Here is a 19923-nt window from a genome sequence, read left to right on the forward strand (position 1 = left end):
CGGACTTTTTTCGGGTTTGAGTCCAGAAAGTAACATTAAATCTCGTTATATGCAGAAGGTGTCAAAGGAAGAAATATTCTATCTCAGAATAAACTATATACCCAGATGCAATAGGTTTAAAAACGAAATACATTCAAAATTTCTGTAGCAAAAGTGCAAATTATGTCTTTACTTTGTTTACTGTTAAATTAACACTTTTCCAATCCAAGTCAAGTCGGATTCCAAGGAATCTTAATCCGAAAGTTTCCGAAAAATGTGGAATAGGGGGAATTTCCCCCTCTGCTTAGGTTACATTGCGAGAACAACTTTGAAAACGCCGATATAGGTGTTTTTTTATTTTTAGCTCTACTTTCATAATTTGCTGAATTTTAGCTGTAATTATTTTTTCTGTTGCACAGTGTAATCGATCATATGTTAGGGTTACTGACTAAAGTTTCAATTAGACGTGCCATAAACATAACCATGATTACTTGTGACATACCATAACGACATAGCCATAACTCTTGCCGTAGATATAAATCAATTGTTTTCTTTTTGCCGTTTCCATAAGAAAACCAGTAAAGAAAGTCTTAAAGTCGGGCGGGGCCGACTTTATGATACCCTACACCACTTTGCTAATTTAGTAGAGCTCCACATAACAATTGAAAGTTTGTATGGGAGAGTTCAATCATACACGCTATGATTATAATTATAATTTAAAGTTCAAAGGACTAAATATGCCGAAGCATTTGTATCTTTCGGACTTTTGTATTGCCCATTTGGTGCACAATTAATTTGAAATCCGATAAAGATATATATTGGAGCTATATCCAAATCGGAACCGATCTCGATAAAATTTGTCAAAGATATTTCTGAGCTGTATTTGATATATTTCCCTGAATATCGTTGTTACGGAGTTCATATTACGGTTGTGGGTAACAAATATAACAAATCGGATGAATAATATATATGGAAGCTATAGCTATATCTGAACCGATCTTCACCAAATTTGACATACTAGCTTCTAGACTCAATTCGGCCGTAAGTGTCAAATTCCATCCCATTTGGACAAATATTAGACATTTGTTGCACAACAAAAGGAAATCGGATGAAATTATATATGGGAGCTATATCCAAATCTGAGCTGTATTTGATATATTTCCCCAAATATTGTTGTTGCAGAGTGCATATTACGGCGGCGGTGGACAAAAATAAGAAGTCGGATGAACAATATATATGGGAGCTATACAATTCGGGCTGATATTACACGTTTGGTGCACAATAAAAGGTAAATCGGACGAAGATATATATGGGAGCTATATCTAAATTTTGACCGATTATCTCCAATTTCAATAGAGTTCGTCCTTGGGCCAAACAAATTATCTGGATCGGGAAATATATGCGACCTGTACATGGACAGACGGACGGATGGACATGCATAAATCGACTCAGAATGTGATTCTATGCAGATCATCAAAAGGAACTATGGGTCTATCTCGTTTCCTTTTGCCTGTTACAAACAAATGCACAAAGACATAATACCCTGACCACCTTGTGGTGTAGGGTATAAACAGTAAAGAAAATTTAAAAGTCGGGCGACGCCGACTTTAGTAGAGCTTCATATAATTAAAAAAAAATAGCCAATGTTCGATTATTTTAAAATATTTTGACTTCTGTTATGAATTTTCAAATTCTCGAATTTCGTATCTGACCTAAATAAATATGACATAAAATCGCTGAGTTGTTTTGCAATTTATGACATATAAAAGTATTCCAAAATTTTGTCACTTTGTAGGTGAGGTACCAGAAGGGGTTCGCAGATATATATCATCTTTACAACAGATCTTGTGTTAGCAAAAATGTTTGTCTGTGTAAAATTTGAAGAGAGTTGGATGCATATTTCGCTTTCTTTGACCGTTATGTTTTTTAAAGTTTTGAACCCTATGTGGGGCAGGTAGCAAAAGAAATGGTCCGATCTCAAAATGTTGACCATTTGTGGGGGAGTTTCTTGTTGGAGTGGAGCAATATTGTCCATTTTCATATCTGACCTAGCACTGAGGGAAATATTAGGATATGCAAAATTAGAGCAAAATTAGATTATTGCTTCCCTTCTGTGAAAAAAACATATTTTTGAAAATTTCGAACTTTTGTGGGGGAGGTACCAAAAGGAGTGGACCGATATTGTCCATCTTAACACCAGACCCTGGGATAATATAAATATTGGGATGTGTGAAATTTGAAGACAATCAGACTCTTACATAACATTTTTGGAGAGTGGTAATTATTCAAAATTTTGGCTATTTGTGGGGGAGGTACTTAATGGAGTAGACCGATATTGTCCACTTTTAACACCTGACCTAGCACTGACGCAAATATTAGGATAGGCAAAGTTAGAGCAAAATCGGATTATGCTTTCTCTTTTTGTGCAAAAAAAATATATTTTTTAAAAATTTCGACCTTTTGTGTGGGATGTACCAGAAGGAGTGGACCGATATTGTCCACCTTAACACCAGACCCTGGGTTAATATAAATATTGGGATGTGTGAAATTTGAAGACAATCAGACTCTTACATAACTTTTTATGAGAGTTGTAATTATTCAAAATTTTGACCATTTGTGGGGGAGGTACTTAATGGAGTAGACCGATATCGTCCATTTTCACACTTGACCTAGCACTGATGCAAATATTAGGATTTGCAAAGTTAGAGCAAAATCGGATTATTCTTTCTCTTTTTGTGCAAAAAAAATATATTTTTTTAAAATTTCGACCTTTTGTGTGGGAGGTACCAGAAGGAGTGGACCGATATTGTCCACCTTAACACCAGACCCTGGGTTAATATAAATATTGGGATGTGTGAAATTTGAAGACAATCAGACTCTTACATAACTTTTTATGAGAGTTGTAATTATTCAAAATGTTGACCATTTGTGGGGGAGGTACTTAATGGAGTAGACCGATATTGTCCATTTTCACACTTGACCTAGCACTGATGCAATTATTAGGATTTGCAAAGTTGGAGCAAAATCGGATTATCCTTTCTCTTTCTGTGCAAAAAAAATATTTCTTGAACATTTAGACCCCTTGTGGGGGAGGCACCAAAGTGGACCGATATTGTCCATCTCCGAACTCGATCTAAGTTTGACAAAAATATTACGATGTACCCAGTTTGGACCAAATCTTCGAGAGTTATCGTGCGCACCAGTCAGCCAGACAGACGGACGGACATCGCTAGATCGACTCCAAATGTTCTGAAACTGATTTGGTTTAAAGAGACCTAGGGTCTAAAACCGGTATTTCGACTAGGCACATTTTGACCGTATCAAATTGTATGTTTTGACCGTATCAAATTGTATATATACCCTCTGTAGCCATATGGCTGAGGGTATACATTTATATGGGAGCTATGGCTATATCTGAACCGATTTTCGCCAAATTTGCCATACTATGTTTCTATGCTTAATTTGGTTGTAAGTACCAAATTCCATCACATTTGAGTTAATATTAAACGTTTGGTGCTTCAGAGGACAAAAATATCAAATCGGATGAACAATATGTATGGAAGCTATAGCTATATCTGAACCGATTTTCACCAAATTTGACGTACTTATTTCTAGGCACAATTTGGTCGTAAGTGCAAAATTCCATACTATTCGGGCTGATATTACACGTTTGGTGCACAATAAAAGGCAAATCGGACGAAGATATATATGGGAGCTATATCTAAATTTTGACCGATTATCTCCAATTTCAATAGAGTTCGTCCTTGGGTTAAACATATGACTTGTGCCATATTTCATCTGGATCGGTCAATAAATGCGACCTGTACTTAATGTACATTTATTTAAATATATAACAGATGTATATAGTTATGGCACTGCTAATCGAAAATATTAAAATAAAAATATTATTGGCTAGTTTATGGCTATGTCACGTCTAATTGAACCTTAACGCCTTGCATTTCTTATTAACACTAATTAGAATAAATAATTAAAATTAAAAAAAAAATATATTTTTAGATAAAAGTCAATTTTATAAAAATTAGAGCCTAATTTAATAAAACAGGAAAAATCGCCTGATGCCGTTACATAGAGGACAACCAAAACGTGAAACCATGCCGATGTATGCCCAATTCAAAAGATATGTTTATTTAAAAAAAAAAAAAAAATTAAATGCAATAATTTAAATAAAATTAATATTTTTTTTACTTAAAGTCTTCTTTAGTTATTGAATGAGGCAAACCTAGTGCATTTACTCTGTTAATTTGTTAATTAATTGTTTATTACATTTTACAATGTGAAATGTAGTCTCCCTACGAAGTTTATTCTAAATTGTAAAACAGCTGGTTAATAATTTCAAACATAAAATACCAATCATACATAATTACAAAAATTACATAAACAAATATTGAAAGCATTTAAAAATAAATTCCCACATTTATTTTTACTCTCATCATTCTTGTTTTTTTTTTTTTCATTTCCATGGAAAAATCCCTTAATTTTTTTTTAAATAATTATTTTTCTTTGCTTTTATAGATTTCATTCGCATGCATTCTTTTCGTTTGACTATCGAGACAATCGACGTTCTACTTACATTTATATGCTTGTTTATGCAACTTGTCGGACGCACCCTCGAGAATTCATGATCCTTTTTAAAACATGCCAATGTTTGATTCTCATCCAACGGATAGTTAATATCCATCGGATTAACGGTGAGCACGTGCGCAGCATCGCGCGGACATATCTGATCGATGACCAGCAATATCAGATTGCTGGCCGGTATGGGCAGAACGACAAATGGTCTCTCGCAGCCGTGCGCCGTCATGTTGTAGGCAACATTGCCGGTCGCATTGAACAACGTGTAGAGGTCACGTTGCATGTCACACTGTTTCAGTCTGGTCCTCTGTAGCGTGACCAGACGTACCCATTCATTGTTTTTAACATTAACCATATAATCTGTCATATTTTCATCCACATAATGTTCGAAGAAGTCGGCGGCGACCCTACTAATTTCTAATAAGAATAGCACTAGTGTGGATAATAACCATCTAAAGGCTCTGAATACATGGACTAGAGGCTATAAAAATGGATAAATAAATTTAATGAAAAAACAAAGAAAAACAGATAACAGGGGAATCCCGCAAACGGGTGATGATAATGACAAAGAAAAAGAAAAAAAAAAATAAAACACACACACACAAGTACGGGTACATGTGAGAGGGAAATGATAAGTGTTGTTGTTGTTGTTATTGTTGTAAATTGTTAAATAAAATTAGAAAATAATGTGTTATATTGTGTTGACACTTGATCGGAGCATAAAATATTTTAATCGAAGTTCTCAGGTTTGAAGGTATCAGACACTTTGCTGACAGATATCTAGCATCATCCTATGATATCTATACATAATACAGGGTGAGATGAAACTGCAACCAATATCAGAATGCTGTCATTTCTAAGCCACTCGTCCGACAGCTGTTAAAATTCTTCTAGTGGCAGCTCATTATATTGTTTACAAGCGTACAAAAGTATTTTCGTGAGAATTTTCTAGAAAAAAAGTTATTCGTAATGGAATTCAAGCATGCTAGTGTGATTTCTTTATATTTGGCTGGAAAACCACAAGTGGCTATCGCTAGAGCACTCCAGCATTTAAATTCGAATAAATCTTTTGTGTCTCGTACCATCGTTACAGTGATACTGATAGCTTAGCCCAATGGCTAGGAAGTGGACGGAAGAAAACAGCAACATCAGCAGAAATGGTTCGAAAAGTAAAGAGCGACTTGATCGAAACCCGCGTCGCAGTGGCCGAAAATGGCTCGTGAGCTAGACATATCGCAATATTCAATTCGGCAAATATTAAAAAATGAGATCGGGGTAATGCCATTGAAATTCCATAAAGTGCAAGGACTTACACCGCTGCAGAAAGAAAATAGACTCAAAAGAGCTAAAGAGTTGCCTCGCTTGGCCGAAAGTGGTAAACTGTCGAATTTGGTTTTCTCCGTCTCCGAAGAGAAAATATTCCAGCAACATGACCAGCAGTTTGTAAATAAACAAAATGATCGTATTTACCTGCCAAAGAGGTCAGCTGAAAATGTGCACCTTCGGTTGGCCACCAGAACTCAAGCGCCGGCCATGGTGATGGTGTAGGCCGAGCGCTCTGCGTTTGTATTAATCGACCGTGGCATCAGAATAAATGCCGAAAATATTCTGGAGAGTGTATTATAGCCTTGGGTACGCAAATATTTTGGCCGCACACCTTAGACATGCCAACAAGACTCAGCAGCATCACATTCAACACGCGCCACCTAAGGATGGTTACAAAATGAGGTTCCTTGCTTCATTTCCAGCGCATAATGGCCACCAAAATCTCCGGATAACAATCCGTTGGATTATTGTGTCTGGAGTATTTTGGAAAGCAAGGTTGGCACTACAAAATACCAAAGAGTCGATCATCTCAAGCAAGCGATTCGCCGGGAATGGACCAAAATACCGCAGAGCAACATTCGGTCAGCGTGTGATGGTTTCATTGGCCGTTTGAAGGCCATAATTCGTGCCAAAAGTGACCAATTCGAACAAATTTAAACTTATTCTAAAATTTAATGTTATTTCCGACATATTTGGCTTTCATTCAAAAAAAAATTTTTAAAAAAATGTAAAAATTATGGCGTTTGACTTTGTTGTAGTTTTTTATGTCACCCTGTAGTGTTGAAAAATTTGGTATGAATTAACAACATTTCGACCATTTATAGGAAAAGTACCGGAAGGAAGAAGCCGATGATATCCGTTTTGGAATCAGATCAAAAAGCCGATACACGTGTCTTTTTATTTTGTGCTCTACTTTCATAATCTCTTGGCTTTTTTCTGCAATTATTGAAGAACAAAATCGAATTTCTAAGAGAGAGAGAGAGAAAGAGAGCGAGCCTCTCTCCTTCTATCTCTCTCTGCCCGTCTACGACTCTCTCCCCGTCTATATTTCTCCCCCTCTATCTTATCTCCCTCTCTCTTTCCCTCTCGCCTTTCTTCTCTCTCTTTCTCTCTCTCATTCCCTCTTTTTTTCCCTCTCTCTCTGATGTCATAGAGTCATTGACCCCATGCCAGGGGTCATTGACCAGATTTCAATTAACTTTTGACATGTAGTTGATAAAGTATTAACCAGGGGCAATGGCCTGTTTTAAAATGGGTGAGAATTGATCTTCTTATGACCACGTAAAATAATTCACTAATCAAATGGTGGTTGATGGGGCTATTTCACGTTGGCCAGTTTTGTGTTTTCCTCATCGTACACCAAGTTATACCAAAATGTCTAACCCTGCAACATTTAATCTGGCGTAAATCGAGACCAAAATTTAATTTTATGTCTCGTACAGTCATTATTTTATAGGTGGCTGACGTCATTTTTTTTTTCTAACATTGGGGGGTCAATAGGTCAATGGCCGCTTGACATGAATGAAACATGTCAAGGAACCATTGATCCCATGTCAATAAGTCATTGACCCCATTTCAAGAGGTCATTGACCTATTAACCCCATGTCAAGGGGTCAATGAGAGGGAGAGGGAAAATACACGTACATACAAATTCAACAACGGTATGACAAAAATTAGAAGAATACTCAGCAAGAGTAGAATCTGCTCATTTTGGAGAGAATTTCAGTTTTTTTTTTTTCTCTTCCCAAAATAGAGTTCGACTCTTCGATTCTAAGCGAGTTTTTCGGGGTTTTTTCGACTTTTGGCAGGGAAGTAATCGACATTCAGCTGACTGGTCTGATAGGTCAAGTTTTTTATTGAAAGGCAAACCTTAAAGAGTATAAATTAACAAATCTAAAATCCTATCCGATTATAGTGAACTTTAGGTTCAGAAGGATAATTAATAAAAGGTTATTAGATCGGTAGGATCAAAAAGGCAATTTTTTTTATTAAAAACAAATATTCAAATCCTTTTTTAATTTTAAAAGCCGACATTTCCTCCGGATCACGTATCTGGTCAAAATTAAGCGACTGCTTAAACTTGACCAACATAATATCGCGTTTGTGCTATTGAAGGTTAAAGCGCTAAATCGAATGGACTAACTTTGTATGTACGAATCTAGTCCATATTAACGCGCTAAAATACTAAATAGATTCCTTCCTCTAATCTAAACAAGTCATTTAAAATATCTCCAATCAAGTGTTAACAATTTTTAATGAAAAGAAAAAGAAAAACATCAAAAACAAATCAAAACTCAAATCCGACATTGACATATTTACCGCTAACATATTCGGCGATGAATTCATATCGCCATCCGGTACAAAACAAATGGCCTGATAATCATAGACCGTAACTTTTTTATAAACATTCTCTTCGACCAAACGATGCATGATGGCACCGTTTATTTCGCCAAAGAAACGACCGGTTTCGTGGCGATTCAAAGATACGATAATAAAGCCATTATTATCTAAGACATAGCAGGCCTTGTCGTCGGCGGCACAGGCCTAGAAAAAATGAACAGAATTTTAATTAAACGATTTGAAGAGAGAATTTGGCGGTTACTTACATTTCCCGTAATGTTGCGGAAAAGTTTATGCAAAGCACTGTACTGAAACTGGAAGCCAACAACGGCAGCGGGCGCTGACTTGCCACCTTCGGTGTGAAAGATCGCATGACTCGCCGTAACAATCGGGTCCACTGTCGTCTCGCCCGCATCAAAAGGCACCGAATAGACGAAACTCTCCTCACGCACAAAATGTTGATCGACGGCTCGTTTATACCAGATCTCATCGATGGCCTTGTTGTTGGTTTCACTGAAGGTTTCCCTAAAGGGATTTTGAAAAGAAAATTAATTAAATCAATAATATTTTGTAAATGGGAAATAAAAACCTCATAAATTAAAAAAAAATATGTCAAATTAAAAAAAATACAAAAGCTTTCTTCCAGAAGCTGCAAGAGTCTACTACACCTTTTTCAATGGAATTCGAATTATTTTATATTTAATTCGTAAAATTTCATTTGCAATTCGAGTATTGCGCTTCTTATTCGAATTATTTCAGTTGTATGTAATTCGAGAATTGCAATTCGATTTATCCGTTTGTATTTTGAATTATTCCATTTGTAATTCAAATCATTCCAATTGTAAAGCGAAGCAAATTAAAGTTATTCGAATTACCATTGAAATAGATCGAATGTCAAATAGGATAATTTGAATATAGTAATAATAATAATTCGGCCGGGCCGAAATTTGAATATCCTCCACCATTTGGAACGAATTTGGAAATTTAAAGAAATAAATAAAATCCGTTAAAAATTCTATTGGATTCTTAAAAATAGCGAATATAGCCGTTATATTAGGGTCTATACGACGTGGACCTACATAGGCATTGTTTGCCATAAGCCGTTACCATATTCAAATTCGAAACTTGAAATAAAAGGTGAATAATGTAGATAAAATCATCAAAATACCCTATATGGGGAGGTACCATTATATCGGAACTATACGAAGACCTGGACCTGCATAGACAATTTTCTGTCACAGACTCGAGCATCCATTACGAACTTCAAATACGACATCTCAAACAATTTCGGTGAGTATTGTACCTAAAATCGTCAAAATACCGAATATAGAAAGGTACAGTTATATGGGGGCTATACGAAGCCGTGGACCTGCACAGACAATTTTCTGTCACAGGCTGTAGTATCTATTACGAACTTCAAATGCGAAATTTGAAACACTTCCGGTAAATAATGTCGCTAAAATCAATAAAATACCGAATATCGGGGGGTACCTTTATATGGAGGCTATACAAAGACGTAAATCTGCACAGATAATTTTCTGGCATAGGCTGTAGTATCCATTACGAACTTCAAGTATAAAATTTGAAATAATTCCGGTGAATAATGCCGCTAAAATCATCAAAATACCGAATATCGGGAGGTACCGTTGTGTGGGGGGCTTTACGAAGACGTGGACCTGCATACACAATTTTCTGCCTTAGGCTGTAGTATCTATTACAAACTTCAAATATTAAATTTGAAACAATTCCGGTGAATAATGTCGCTAAAATCATAAAAATACCGAATACCGGGAGGTACCGTTAAATGGGGTTTATATGAAGACCTGGACCTGCATACACAATTTTCTGTGTTAGGCTGTAGTATCCATTACGAACTTCAAATACCAAATTTAGTTCCGGTAAATAATGTCTCTAAAATCATCAAAATACCGAATATCGGGAGGTACCGTTGTGTGGGGGGCTGTACGAAGACGTGGACCTGCATACACAATTTTCTGCCTTAGGCTGTAGTATCTATTACAAACTTCAAATATTAAATTTGAAACAATTCCGGTGAATAATGTCGCTAAAATCATCAAAATACTGAATATCGGGAGGTACAGTTATATGGGGGCCATATGAAAACGTGGACCTACATGCCCATGACCCAATTCCAAAAGTCCTGCAGCCATAATAGACATTTGAGTAAAATTTTATTAACCTACTTCATTTCGTTCGGAAGCTAGAGTGATTTCCATTGATTTTATGCTGATCAAGAATATATATACTTTGTGGGGCCTAAAATGTATATTTCGAGATGTTACACAACGGAATGACAAACTTAATATACCCCCCATACTAAGGTGGAGGGTATAAAAAGCCGTCTTCCAGAACCTGCAAGAGTCTTCTACACCTTTTCCAATTGAAATTCGAATAATTTTTTTTTTTTAATTCGTTACATTTCATTTGTAGTTCGAGTATTCCCTTTGTAATTCGAATTATTTCATTTGTAATTCGAGAATTTAATTCGAATTTTTTCATTTATATTTTAAATTAATATTATTGTAATTCAAATTATTCCAATTGTAAAGCGAATTATACCAATTATAATTAGATTGATTCCAATTGTAATTCGAATTACAATTGGACTAATTCGAATTACATCTAGAATAATTCGAATTACAACTGAAATAATTCGAATGTCAAATAGCATAATTCGAATTACAATTGGAATTCTCAAATGCGAATGCGAATTACAAATAAAAAGGCTCGAATTACTTCTGGTATAATTCGAATTACAATTGGAACTATTCGAATTTCAACTGATATAATTCGAATTACAATTGGAATTTTCGAATTATAATTGGAATTTCCGAATTACAATTGAAATAATTCCAATGATAAATAGAACAACGCGAATTACCATTGGAATTCTCGAATTACAACTGAAATAGTTCTCAAATTACATTTAAAATATTTCGAATTACATATGAAAAGGGTACTACACCATTTTGGATTTTATGGAAAATCGGTTATCGTGGTTTATTTTTTTACAGTTTTGAAATAGAGCAAAATAAAATATTTTCCATTCAAATTTTTTTTCAGAACAAGATTTCAATTTAATGTTTCCAACTTACCCAGCTCCCACTTCTTCAGCCATATTCGAATGAAATTCTTGCCATCTCGTTAGGCCACTGTGGGTGGCCAAAAATGCCACATTGATGCCAAAACGTTGTTTAAACTCATTTCTATTAAAATTGAGATAATAAAAAAATACATATTAATTTTTTTCCAAATTAAATAAATTTTAATTAGTTTTTTCTTTGAAAAAAATATTATTTTTAAACATTTTTGTTACCTTGGCAACAAACCCATCAAAACAGAAATGGGATTTGATGCACTTGATCTATGCAATTCCGAAAAAAAAAAAACAAATGAATATTGGACAACACAAATGTTGTTGGTGTTGTGTGTTTTTCAAAAGAGTTACGGAAATAGTTTTTACACAGATTGTCATTATGATTTTAAAATTATAACAAAAAAATCCAGCAAGAGAGACAAAAGACAAAATAAATGCAGAAAAGTAAAAACAAATGCAGGTGCGAAAGGGATATTCATGTTTTAGGTTATTTTGTGGTTTTTTTTATTGTTATAATGTTTATAAAATATGTTATTATATGTTTAATATACATATTTTTGTGCATAAAAAAATATTTAAATTATCATAAAATAAACATAAGTAATAATATAAAAAAAAATTAGCCGAAAGGCCGGTCTTAAGATTTACAAGTTTTGTTGGGTTTTCAAAACATCTTAAATCTGAGGAGAACTTAATGAGGACGATATCACAGATTATAATCGAAAATGATCTTCCATACAACATTTTAACAAAATATGTCAGAATCTCATGGCCACTATTATGGCAAGCAAGAAAAAAAGCTGTAAGTTCGGCCGGTCCGAACTTTGAATAACTTCCACCGTTATGGAACGAATTTGGCAAATCTCAAAAACAATAATATCCGTTAAAAAAATCTGTTAAAATCTTAAAAATACCGAATGTAGCTGTTACGAAGACGTGAACTTGCACAGACAATTTTCTGTCTTAGTCTGTAGTACCCTTTATGAACTTCAAATACCTATACCAAAACGTTGACCCACATGGCCCATTTTCAATACCAAAAGTCCTGCAGACATAATATACATTTGAGTAAAATTTTATTAATCTACTTCAATTCGTTCGGAAACTAGAGTGATTTCCACAGACGGACGGACTAAATCGATATAGAAATTTATGCTGATCAAGAATATATATACTTTGTGGGGTCTAAAATGTATATTTCGAGGTTTTACAAACGGAATGACAAACTTAATATACCCTCCATACTATGGTGGAGGGTATAAAAACATCGGAAGTCTACTTTTGCGCCACCTTGTACATGCATATCTACTTGACAGACAATCCGATATTTTTTATACCCTTCGATTTTGCTTCAACTTTGCAAATCCTAATATGTGCGACAGTTCTAGGCCAGGTGCAAAAATGGATAATATCAGTCCACTCCATGAAGTACCTGTCCCACAAAGGCCACAAATTTTTAATAATTATAATTCTTATAAAATGTGATGTACGAGCCCGATTGTCTTCAAATATCACATATCACAATATTTTTATAAACCCAAGGTCTTGTTTTAAGATGGAATATATCGGTCCATTCCTTTTGGTACCTCACCCACAAAGGGTCAAAATTTTGAATATCTATGAAGCTCCTAAAATGCGAAATTAACATTGCATTTCATTCGGACTTGGCAAATCTCAATATCTACATCAACACAAGATTTGTAATAAAGATGGTAGAGATCGGCCTATTCCTTCTGGTACCTCCCTCACAAGGGTTAAAGTCTCAAATAACCAAAACGATTATAGAATGGGATATGTTGGTCTACTCCTTCTGCTACCTTCCCCACAAAGGATCAAAATTTTGAATATCTATGAAGCTACTAAAATGCGAAATTAACATTGGATTTCATTCGAACTTGGCAAATCTCAATATTTCTATCAGCACAAGATCTGTTATAAAGATGGTAGAAATCGGTCTATTCCTTCTGGTACCTCCCCCACAATGGTCAATGTTTTGAATAACCCAAAGGATTATAGAATCCGAAATAAACACCCGGTTCTTATTTTATATTTCACACATCCTAGTATTTCTATTAAAACAAGATCTGCTGTAAAGATGGGATATGTTGGTGTACTCCTTCTGGTACATCCCCCCCCCAAAGGGTCAAAATTTTGAATATCCCCTAAGCTCCTAAAATGCGAAATTAACATTCGATTTCATTCAGACTTGGCACATCTCAATATTTCTTTTAGCACAAAATCTGTTATAAAGATGGTAGAGATCGGTCTATTCCTTTTGGTACCTCCTCCACAATGGTCAATGTTTTGAATAACCCAAAGGATTATAGTATCCGAAATAAACACCCAGTTCTTATTTCATATTTCACACATCCCAGTATTTCTACTAAAACAAGATCTGCTGTAAAGATGGGATATGTTAGTCTACTCCTTCTGGTACATCCCCCACAAAGGGTTAAAATTTTGAATATCCATGAAGCTCCTAAAATGCGAAATTAACATTCGATTTCATTCAGACTTGGCAAATCACAATATTTTTATCAACACAAGATCTGTTATTCCCTCCCCCACAAAGGATCAAAATTTCGAATAATCAAAACGATCATAAAAACGGTTCTCTTATCCGGTCTCTTTATATTTCACATATCCCATTATCTCTACTAACAAAACATCTTCTGTGAAGATGCGATATATCGGTCCACTCCCTCTAGTACCTCCCCCACAAAGGGTCAAAATTTTGAATATCCATGAAGCTAATAAAACGCGAAATTCCGAAATCGTTTTGGTACAATTCAATATTTCCATCAACACAAGTTCTGTTATAAAGTTGGAGTTATGGCTACGGCAACGTCGTATGTCACGTCTAATAGAACCTTTAGCACCAAGCTACTATAGAAACATCCAAACAAACAATAAAAAAATCCACCCACCTAACAACAGTTATTTGATTTAAACGTCAAATTTTCCTAAAATTATTTTTGTTTTGTGTTATCAAACAATTCTGAAAGAGATTTGAAAAAGTTTTTTTCATCACAATCATACCAAATTGCTAAGTATCAACCATCGTCAATTCCCCGCACCACCAATAGCCAATGGGTTCTCGACAATTGTACAATTGCGATTTTGAGGTATTCGGTAAGGTGCAGGGCGTATTCTTTCGTAAATACACCCAAAAGAAGGCCAAAGAATTGGGTATCCATGGCTGGATTATGAACACGCCGGAGGGAACGGTCAAAGGACAAATGGAAGGAACCCAAACGGAGCTAAACGAAATGAAAACATGGCTAACGCACAAGGGCAGTCCCAAGTCACAAATTGACAAGGCATTTTTCGGTGATATGAGACCCATGGAAATGTATTCACACAAATCGTTTGCAATAAATAAATAAAAGAGATGTGAAAAAATATTTATGCACATATTTTGGATTTCTGTGGAATTTGATGTCGATGGAGGTAAATCTGGAGTTATTATTACATGGGCGATTGTGAAACATTCAAAAAAAAATCGAAATTTAGGAGTTGCCGTTGTGAGGCGTCTGCATTAAAGGGTTGGCCGATGTTGAACGTTTATTTTTGCAATATTGCCGTTGAAATCATCAAATTACGAAAAGTCTGAAAGGTTAGATTCCTAACAGATTCTAAATTTAGTTTCGAATTGCTTAGCCTTAGTTTTGAAAAATAAAGGAAATTAAGAGGTTATTTCGTCTGGGTTAGCTTTTTCAATATTATGGACCTCTATTGAAAATTTTCTGCAGTAAGGTATATATATCACTTGAGAATCTGAATCAGCATTTGAAATCGGTTATATACTCAAAATTAATAATTTATTTGCCAAAAGCGTTGTGAACCTGAAATATCAAATATCAGCTTATGCCTCTGGATATTGTTACTTTATAACAGATTTTGTGGTGATGAAAATATTGAGATATACCAAGTTTGAATGAAATCGGATGTTAATTTTGTGTTTTATGAACTTCATGATGATTCAAAATGTTGATCCTTTGTGGGGGACATACCAGAAGGAGTGAACCGATATATTCCATTTTCACACCAGACCTTGGATTAATAAAAATATTGTGATGTGTGAAATTGGAAAAGAACCGGATGTTTTTTTTTTCGGATTTTATAAACGTTTTGGTTATTTAAAATTTTGCCCCGTGGTGGAGGAGGTACCAGAAGGAATGATGCGATCTCTACCGTTATATAAAAGATCCTGTGTTGATAGAAATATTCAGATGTGCCAAGTCTAAATGGAATCGGATGTTAATTTCGCGTTTTATGAGCTTTACGATTATTCAAAGTTTTGACCCTTTGTGGGGGACGTACCAGATGGAGTGGACCGATATTGTCCATTTTCCCACCTCATCTTCAAATGACGCAAATATTAGGTTTTGCAAAGTTTGAGCAAAATCGGATTATCCTTTCTCTTTCTGTGCAAAAAATATTTCTTTGAAAGTTTCGATATTTTGTGAGGTAGGTACCCGAAGAAGTGGACCAATATATTCCATATTAACACCAGACCTTGGGTTGATAACCGATATTGTCCATTTTCAATCCTGACCTAGCACTGATGCAAATATTAGGATTTCCAAAGTTGGAGGAAAATCGAATTATCCTTTCTCTTCCTGTGCAGTAAATTATTTTCTTTGAAAATGTTAACATTTTGTGAGGGAGGTACCAGAAGGAGTAGACCGATTTTGCCCATCTCCGAACTCTATCTAAATTTGACGATAATATTACGTTGTACCAAGTTTGGACCAAATCGTTTATTCACTTCGAGAGTTACCGTGCGCACCAGCCAACCACACAGACAGACGGACATCGCTAGATCGACTCCAAATCTCTTGAAATGGATTTGTTCCAAAGAGACCTAGGTTCTAAAACCGTTATTTCGATGAGGCACGTTTTGGCCGTATCAAATGATATATACCCTCCCTACCCATATGGCTACGGGTATAAAAAACTCATAAATGTTGCCTTTAAAAATACTTTTTTTGCTTTCGAAAAATTCAGCACTTTTTTCGAATTCGCTTCAAATTTTCTTAAAACTTCAGTATCCTACCTCAGCTGTAGAAGTAGCTTTTGATAGTACTCGTTTTATGACCAAAACCGCAAAAGAGTTTCGCGTTCCTATGCCAGATGTGAATGCTTTTATGTAGCCTTAACCATATATAATGGGACGAAAATATTTTGGGATATAATGTAAGCGAAAAATGTCGGAAGTAGCATTAAATTTTAGAATAAGTTTAGATTTGTTCGAATTGGTCACCTTTGGCACGAATTATGATCTTCAAACGGCTAATGAAACCGTCACACGCTACCTGAATGTTGCTCTGCGGTATTTTGGCCCATTCCCGGCGAAGCGCTTGCTTGAGGTTATCGACACTTTGGTATTTTTTAGTGCCAACCTTCTGTTCCAAAATTCTCCAGACACAATAGTCCAACGGATTGGTATCCGGAGATTTGGTGGCCATTGTGCGCTTGAAATGAAGAGAGCAACCTCGTTTTGTAACCATTCTTGGGTGGTGCGTGCTGAGTGCGATGGTGCTGAGACCTGTTGGAATGTCCAAGGTCTGCGGCCAAAGTACACCATCCCAAGGCTTTAATACACCCTCCAGAATATTTTCGCAATAATATTCGGCATTTATTCTGATGCCTCGGTCGATTAATACGAGCGGAGAGCAACCATTGGCTGTTATGACGGCCCACACCATCACCATAGCTGGCGCTTGAGTTCTGGTGGCCAACCGAAGATGCACATTTTCAGCTGACCTCTTTGGCAAGTAAACACGATCATTTTGTTTGACTACAAACAGCTGGACATCGATTGTTTTGTCATCGGAGACGGAGAAAACCAAATTCGGTAGATCACCACTTTCGACCAAGCAAAGCAACTCTTTAGCTCTTTTGAGTCTATTTTCTTTCTATTGCGGTGTAAGTTCTTACACTTTTTGGAATTTCAAAATTTGCTGAATGGAATATTGCGATATGTTTAGCTCACGAGCTATTTTTCGGCCACTGCGACGCGGGTTTCGATCAAATCGCTTCTTTACTTTGCGAACCATTTCTGCTGATGTTGTTGTTTTCCTCCGTCCACTTCCTTGACATTGGGCTACGCTACCAGTATCACGGTAATGATGGTACGAGATACCAAAGATTTATTCACATTGAAATGCTGGAGTGCTCTAGCGATAGCCACTTGTGGTTTTTCAGCCAAATATAAAGAAATCACACTATCACGGCTGAATTCCTTTACGAATAACTTTTTTCTGGAAAATTCTCACTAAAATGCTTTTGTGCGCTTGTAAACAATATAATCAGCTCTCACTGGAATAATTTTAACAGCTGTCGGAAAAGTGGCTTAGAAATGACAGCAGTCTGAAGTTGGTTGCAGTTTATTCACCTCACCCTGGCCGTTTGAAGGCCATAAATCGTGTCAAAGGTGACCAACTCAAACAAATCCAAACTTATTCTAAAATTTTATGCTATTTCCGACATTTTTTGCTTTCATTCAATATGATTTTGAAAAAAAAAATTATGGCGTTTGGCTTTGTTGCAGTTTTTTTATATTACCCTTTATTTTATGCATTTCGATGAGTTTAACTACATTTCAAGCCATAATAAATGTTATTTTATATCTTGATATGCTATTTTCTGTAAAAAAACTACCTCCAAACAGGAGGTCTGCATCAATATTGTAAATTTTCGAGTACTCCTCTAAGGCAGTTTATTTTTTCCACTTTGAATATTTGTGTAGCTCAACTGAAATTCATATTACATGTTGGAATATTGGGATGGAATTTAAAGAAAATCGGTCGATTTTTTCATATTTTTATGATTATTCCAAAATTTGACTCATTTGTGGGGGTGGTACCAAACGGAGTGGGCTTTATATGAAATTGGAATTTTACGATATTTTAATTTTTTTTTTTGCTAGGCCACCCCTGAAATAGATTCGAAAGATATTTCTGACAACGTAGATGTCTGTGGCGATAAGGGTATAATAATTATTTCGAAGGTCGTAGGCAAAGTTTCGAAATGTATGCGCTTTAATTTTTTATTTCGAGGACCGTAGGCAATGTTTCGAACTGTATGCGCTTTAATATGGCATTTCCTGCTCGTTAGTTGAAAATCTCAGTGAAAAAGTATTTCATACTGGTGCATGTTTTAGCACCAGTCACTTTATGGTCATTTTTAAAAAAGGCCTTTCCCGAATTCAAATTTACTTCAATTTATAAAAGTGCTTCCCCCCAAAAAATTTAAAAATGCTTTAATGCTAATTTATTTATATTCAAAATTTGTTCTCCCCAAAGCCGCTCTCTCATACCACTAACCAACTGTTGGTAATTTACGAGTCTGCAATCCATTAACTTACCCCTTGTCATCCTTTGAATTAAAGCTGGTATTTTTCGAAAACCATTCCGTAACTCGGGCATCAAACACCAACGACTGCATCAGCTGCCGATCACCTAAAAAAATGCAATTATCAAAATTTTTCGATTATTTACACGAATTTCCGATTATTTACAGGATATAAATAAATTAAAAAATACATTCAATTATCAAAGAAAAAAGTTCAAATGGAAGTGCCGATAAGTGTGAGAAATAAGAAATGCATTCGTATGCCAGTGTCGGCGATCGGTGATCGATCTATTTTGGCATGCAAGAGTGTAACACGTTCTTTGGTAGTTGGGTGGGGGCGAGGTTTATATATTTGTCGGAAAGTTGGGTGGAATTTAAAAAAAAAAACAATTAATTGTGCAATTCCTCAGCTAACAGTGCATTTGTTGTTATTTGTTATTGATTGCTATTATTATTATTATTTTGGTTATTCTAAGCTGTTTGGTGAGTATTTTTATATTTGCGTTTATTGATTACGTGATGAAATACATACAATTACAATTATCAAAAAAAAAAAAAAAAAAAAAAAAAAAACAACTAAAGCAATTAAGAAAATAGGTAATTTCTCACCCAACACCAGGGTAAAAAAAAATCGCTTCAAAATATTTCGAAAAAAAATTCCAAAAAACGATGTAGTAACCCAACAAAAAATTGGAGGCCGTTTGAGGCGTATAACTTATTACAAGAAAATTTAAACAACATATCTTTGTGGATTAACAGTTGTTTGTAAAAAATGAGTTATAAAAAATATGAACTCAAATTTTCCCATTGCCACCGAATGATTAACGGGCATCCGTCTGCGATGCTTCTTTTTCGTTTTTATTTTTTGAAGTTACCGACTTAGAACCCCTAAAGTCAAATGTTAGGAGCTTCTAAATATTATTAATAAGAAAAACAAAAAAATCCTACGTTGGGCGCCATTTACAAAAATTTTACTAATTTTAATTAAATTGCATATTTAGGTAAAAATTGGAGAAACTCAGTGAAATTTGGGAAATTCTGCGATTTTTCGCAACAACATCATATCCATGATATCAAAAATATAGCTTTAACTTGGGCGCCAAAAGTAAAATTTAAGGAATTTCTGTTAAAAAAAATAAATAAATAAGTGGCACAACTTCACCTCAAATGGAGGCATCATTCTTCTGGAACGTACTAAAGAAAAAATA

The 19923-nt window shown here is 35.2% G+C and overlaps 1 protein-coding gene across 2 annotated transcripts in view; it reads right to left on the reverse strand.

Moving 5' to 3' along the window:
- The window catches only part of LOC101895300 (voltage-dependent calcium channel subunit alpha-2/delta-3), a 71551-nt gene that overhangs the window by 5831 nt on the left and 45797 nt on the right, over positions 1–19923 (reverse strand). Inside the window, exons 17-22 of one of the 2 annotated variants that reach the window (XM_011292715.3) lie at positions 18729–18822; positions 11576–11623; positions 11355–11465; positions 8505–8763; positions 8218–8442; positions 4571–5053 (exon numbers count right to left, since the gene is read on the reverse strand). In XM_011292715.3, the coding sequence (XP_011291017.2) occupies positions 4571–5053; positions 8218–8442; positions 8505–8763; positions 11355–11465; positions 11576–11623; positions 18729–18822 (1220 nt within the window). The remainder of the gene's footprint in view (positions 1–4570; positions 5054–8217; positions 8443–8504; positions 8764–11354; positions 11466–11575; positions 11624–18728; positions 18823–19923) is intronic. The other variant, XM_020035500.2, reaches the window with a different exon arrangement.

The sequence above is a fragment of the Musca domestica genome, unplaced genomic scaffold, assembly GCF_030504385.1.
Source record: "Musca domestica strain aabys unplaced genomic scaffold, Musca_domestica.polishedcontigs.V.1.1 36, whole genome shotgun sequence".
NCBI lineage: Eukaryota > Metazoa > Arthropoda > Insecta > Diptera > Muscidae > Musca > Musca domestica.